The 4,894-nt window shown below is 44.4% G+C and overlaps 1 protein-coding gene across 13 annotated transcripts in view; it reads right to left on the bottom strand.

Annotated features, from left to right (window-relative positions):
* Positions 1–971: 971 nt before the first annotated feature.
* The window catches only part of tjp2a (tight junction protein 2a (zona occludens 2)), a 35,240-nt gene continuing 31,317 nt past the window's right edge, over positions 972–4,894 (bottom strand). For 7 of the 13 annotated variants that reach the window (XM_058062326.1, XM_058062244.1, XM_058062253.1 and 4 more), the window contains 8 exons: positions 4,138–4,238; positions 3,790–4,014; positions 3,588–3,692; positions 3,238–3,447; positions 3,093–3,107; positions 2,840–2,917; positions 2,016–2,101; positions 972–1,937 (listed from right to left, as the gene is read on the bottom strand). In XM_058062326.1, coding sequence (XP_057918309.1) covers positions 1,781–1,937; positions 2,016–2,101; positions 2,840–2,917; positions 3,093–3,107; positions 3,238–3,447; positions 3,588–3,692; positions 3,790–4,014; positions 4,138–4,238 — 977 coding nt within the window. In that variant the 3' untranslated portion in view covers positions 972–1,780. The remainder of the gene's footprint in view (positions 1,938–2,015; positions 2,102–2,839; positions 2,918–3,092; positions 3,108–3,237; positions 3,448–3,587; positions 3,693–3,789; positions 4,015–4,137; positions 4,239–4,894) is intronic. The other 6 variants (XM_058062260.1, XM_058062271.1, XM_058062341.1 and 3 more) reach the window with 3 other exon arrangements.

Here is a 4,894-nt window from a genome sequence, read left to right as displayed (position 1 = left end):
CGAGCTAGTGTGGCTTGGAATCATTTCATGAAACGCTCGGCTCCTCAATGCATGTTGCCGCGCTTCTCGGTTTCAACCTGTTTATGCAGTCAAACCAGTTCAGAATTGCACAAATCCAATACTGTACCTTCAATATGTACAGTATAAGGTGCCATGTACACTAAGTACTAAAGTACTAACTTTAATGGTTTAAAAAGGACCTTTATTATGGGTTATTGTGTGTAGCTGCTCTATAGGAGTCCACAACTCAATACAAATAGGGTCGAAAACTGAGCGTCATAGGTCATCATGTTAGTTCATGATCCAAAAGGAGACTTCTTTACTGTAAAGTCAAGTCATGGACTTTTTTTTAACCTCCGTGGTTATGTTTCAATTTACACACTTCAATATGTACTATAGGGCGGCACGGCGGTCTGGTGGTTAGCGCGCAGACCTCACAGCTAGGAGACCAGGGTTTGATTCCACCCTCGGCCATGTCTGTGTGGAGTTTGCATGTTCTCCCGGGTTTTCTCCGGGTACTCCGGTTTCCTCCCACATTCCAAAAACATGCTAGGTTAATTGGCGACTCCAAATTGTCCATAGGTATGAATGTGAATGGTTGTTTGTCTATATGTGCCCTGTGATTGGCTGGCGACCAGTCCAGGGTGTACCCCGCCTCTCGCCCGAAGACAGCTGGGATAGGCTCCAGCACTCCCGCGACCCTCGTGAGGAAAAAGCGGTAGAAAATGAATGAATGAGTATGTACTATATGTACGTTGTACACTGCGTACTTCGTTCCCGAGGGCGCGTATTCCAAGTTGATTAATCAAACACTTTGTCGTAACATTACCTTTGCCAAAGGTCACTGTGTTACTACACTATTTTGTATTCTCAAACTCCCATATTTCCTATCGATGTGGCCCTAATACTCGTTAGTCCCGTACTCAAAATGCTAGCAAGTGTGGAAATTGAGACACAGCCAAATTTCATGTAAAAAAAACCGAAAACATTTATTTGAAATCCTCTATCATAGCCCAAAAACCCCCAACCTACATTTCAAAAAAACTATCATGATTGTCTCATTATTAACTTGAGAGAACATTTTCTTGGATGGTTGCAAGTAGATAAGAAAATATACAGTTATACGCCATAATTCTACCTAAATGGTACACATCTGGCACCTGAAATAACTAAAAAAAAAACAACATTTATTCAAGATTTTCAAATATACTCTGAATATATTTGCCCTTGTTAGTGATTCATTTTTAAAAGATTATAAGACAAATAAGAGAAATTCTGGGGTTCGGTTATCTAATGAAACATTTGTTCTTATTATGACTAAGGCACTTTAATTTGTGCTGCTTCCCAGAATGCACACACACACACACACACACACCCTCACATACACATTCCTAAAACAAAGTAGAGGTACACACACAGACAAAAAAAAACATCATATGACAAAACTACATCTCCGAACCAACAAATTAAAAAAAAAAAACTGCTTTGATTCCCTCAATTTGATATTCATACAAAATACATATATTTACCTTTTTTGTCTAAAAAAAACCCTAAACAAGCACAAAGAGGGGACAGGTAACATGATTTCTAGGAGATAAGAAGCCCGCAAAGATCACCAGGTTATCTTCTTTTACAAAAGATGCTTGACTCCTCACTATAAATGACACGAGAGGAAGACGAAAAAGTACTACATACATACACGGACTGGCATTGAATACAGTACATGTGTAGTTAGAATAGGTTGTGTGGATCAGTGTGTAATAACGAAGGTTTACTTGTACTACAACTCGGTGTCCTTGTATTTCTGGGGGTTGTAGTATCCTCTCTTGTTGCTGTCAGCCAACTGTCTGCGGTACTCTGCCTCGTCTTCTTCATGCCCTCTGCTCTCAGGGTACGGCTGCCTGGATGGAGTCTGTGGTTCAGGGTTGGAGCTGGAACTGGAACACACACACACACACACACAGAGTGAATAAAAGCAAGGGCTGATAAATGGACAACTGACCCCACACGCTCACCCTATTGGCTGAGGACGGTTGAGATTGGGTTTGGGCAAGTTAATCGGGATGGCATAGATGTCCGGATGCTTCTGGGCGATTTCCAACTGTGGAGCGAAAGCAACAAGACCCAGATATGTCACAACGACTTTAAAGAGGGGAAACAAACACCCCAAGACATCTTCCTTCTGCATGGACTCATAGGATGTGCTTCAGCTGCAACACTTCCCCTTTGCATTTTCAGTGCATAAGTGTGCAACATAAGTATGTACTTATATTGCACCTAAAACGCCCCAAATTGAAAATTTACAGCCATATGGAGGCTTACCACCCTCAATCACCCACATCTCCAATAAGGACAGGGACGCCATTAACTTAAGATACTAACAACATTCCAAAATAAAATTTCCACTGCATTTCAGCCCAGCCACAAATAGTGACTTTGTCAAGCTTTAAAGAAAAGGAGGTGGAGCTTGAAATCTTTGTTTTTCCTCTGTTAAACATTGGTAAGGATATTGGTGCTGGTTGGATGACACCTAAACCAATCATTCATCATATCAAGAACTTCAAGGAGAGGGGTTCATTTTGTAGGCATCAACGGCGTCCTAGAAAGTGTGTGGCCTGTCTTTGAAAGATGGTTTATCTGCGGGATTGGAGTGAAAAGCTTTGGAAAATGGCCTGTGCTAGAAGTTAGAAGTTCTAACTTCTATCCAGGGACCGACTTCTGATTGTTTGGGGTATCCAGAGGAGAAAAGGTGAGCGCTAGCATCGGTCCCGTGTCATTCCAACAGTAAAGCATCCTGAAATCAGTCATAGGAAATAATATCCATCCAGGAAGTACTTACTCGAGCACTTTCTGCCTCCTGCAGTTCGAGGATCCTCTGAGCTCGTGCCAGGTGGTCCATCTTCTCGAAGGCTTTAATCTTTTTAAAGACATAACAAGATTTACGTGAATCCTTTTTTTCCACTCAGCCAGTACGTCCATGTTACGTATTGACATCGAATCTTTTCGATTGGAGTGAATGGAATGAAAAGACCAACGCATGAAAGTCATGTGTTTTTTGTTGAAGTCACAGCTGAAGACACACGTTCGATTACCTGCTCCCTTGATTGCTGTCACATTAGAAGCCGTGGAAATGATAAGAGAAGACAGTGGAATAAAGACGCAGCAAGTAGCACCAAGTAGATTGAACTAGTCGGTAAGATGTGAAGAACATGCAAACACTGTGAGATTAAAAACAACCTTGCCCAGGAAGGATTTGTTAGCAGGGTCATCCTCCTCCTTCTCCGGGCTCTGATCTTCGGATGTTTGGCTGAGGCGGGCGATGGTTGGCTTCAGTGCCACCGGAGGGGGAGGCGGCGGCTTGGTAACGCCCGCTGCATCGCTGCTGATGGTGCTGCTGGAGTGCGAGTCGTAGCTGCGTGATGTGTCAGTCAGGGTCTGAGCGCGTACCTGTCACAGAGGAAGAGGAACACATGAGCTGAAGCTGAAACATCTACAGTCCTTTTTCATTATTTTCTAATTCCTGCTTTATATTTATATAGTGTTTGTATTAAAAGTTAACGCAAACACTTGTGGAGAGGCACCCTCACCTTAGGAGGTTCAGGGACAAAAGCAGGGGGAGGACTGGGCTCTCTGTTCAGCGCCTCTCTGCTGCCTGACCTTCTCATACGAGCCCGGGGTTCAGGATGGGGCTTCTACACAAAAACCAACACCACACACACACACACACATAATACAGGAGGGTTGGCAGGGTTGGGTTGTAATATCCTGAAGGGTTTTCCCACCACACACCTCGTCAGGTAGCACGGGCTCTGATGAACGACTGATGGCCGACACAGGCTGGGGCTCGTCCAGTGGTTCATCCAGCTCGTTGTCTGTGTAAGCCCCGCCCTCGTCGGCTGTGTCGTCGTAGTCGCTGGTCAGCCGGCTGTCCATGCTCAGGTAGTCTGCGCTCATCGTCGACAGGTATGACATGCGGTCATCATGGAGATCGACATCCTCCTCCGAACCATCCAACTGTGACGGGAAGCGACAAGACATGAAAACGACTACAAATGTCATGTTGTGGAAGTCGATGGGACGATTCTGGATATGGAGCAAAATAGAGTGTGTCTTTTGGGAATATATGTATGGACCCACCTTGCCCTCACACACCCACACGGCTCTGTCCTGCTGCTCTCGGATGGAATCTTTCACGCTACCGTACCAAGCGTCATTGGCCGAGTTGAGGTCAATAGTGTCTGAATTCCCATGGAAAAAAGAAGAAAAAAACAGGTTAGTCTGGTAATATGCATGTATTGGTAGTATGCGGGTTAACACGCAGGCCTCACAGCTAGGAGACCCGAGTTCGATTCCACCCTCGGCCATGTTCTCCCCGTGCATGCGTGGGTTTTCTCCGGGTACTCAGACTCCAAATTGTCCATAGGTATGAATGTGAATGGTTGTTTGTCTATATGTGCCCTGTGATTGGCTGGCGACCAGTCTCGCCCGAAGACAGCTGGGATGGCCCCAGCGCCCCAAATGGCTCTTTGATACATTTCTACACATTGGAATGCACCTGTTAAACAGGTTTAAACTGTTTTTTTTATTGAATCCATATCCAGTATGTCAGTGTTTTTCAACCTTTTTTGAGCCACGGCACGTTTTTTACGTTGGAAAAATTTTGTGGCACACCAATAATCAACATTATTTGCTTCTTTCAACTTTTCCTGATTACGGACTCGCCACAGCAGATCCTTTTGATCCGCATGCTAATTTAACCAACAATGTTACAAAATGTCACCACTACCTCTCACGTGCATCACTAAGTCTAATAGAGGAACAAGGCGATCAGCTACGTGTTGCCACACGGACGAATATTACATTGCTCTGCCAGTCTTTACACCAATGACACGTG

This window comes from Doryrhamphus excisus, chromosome 2, assembly GCF_030265055.1.
Source record: "Doryrhamphus excisus isolate RoL2022-K1 chromosome 2, RoL_Dexc_1.0, whole genome shotgun sequence".
Classification (NCBI taxonomy): domain Eukaryota; kingdom Metazoa; phylum Chordata; class Actinopteri; order Syngnathiformes; family Syngnathidae; genus Doryrhamphus; species Doryrhamphus excisus.
The sequence above is the reverse complement of the archived record's forward strand: the minus strand, read 5'-3'. Positions and strand labels throughout refer to the sequence as shown.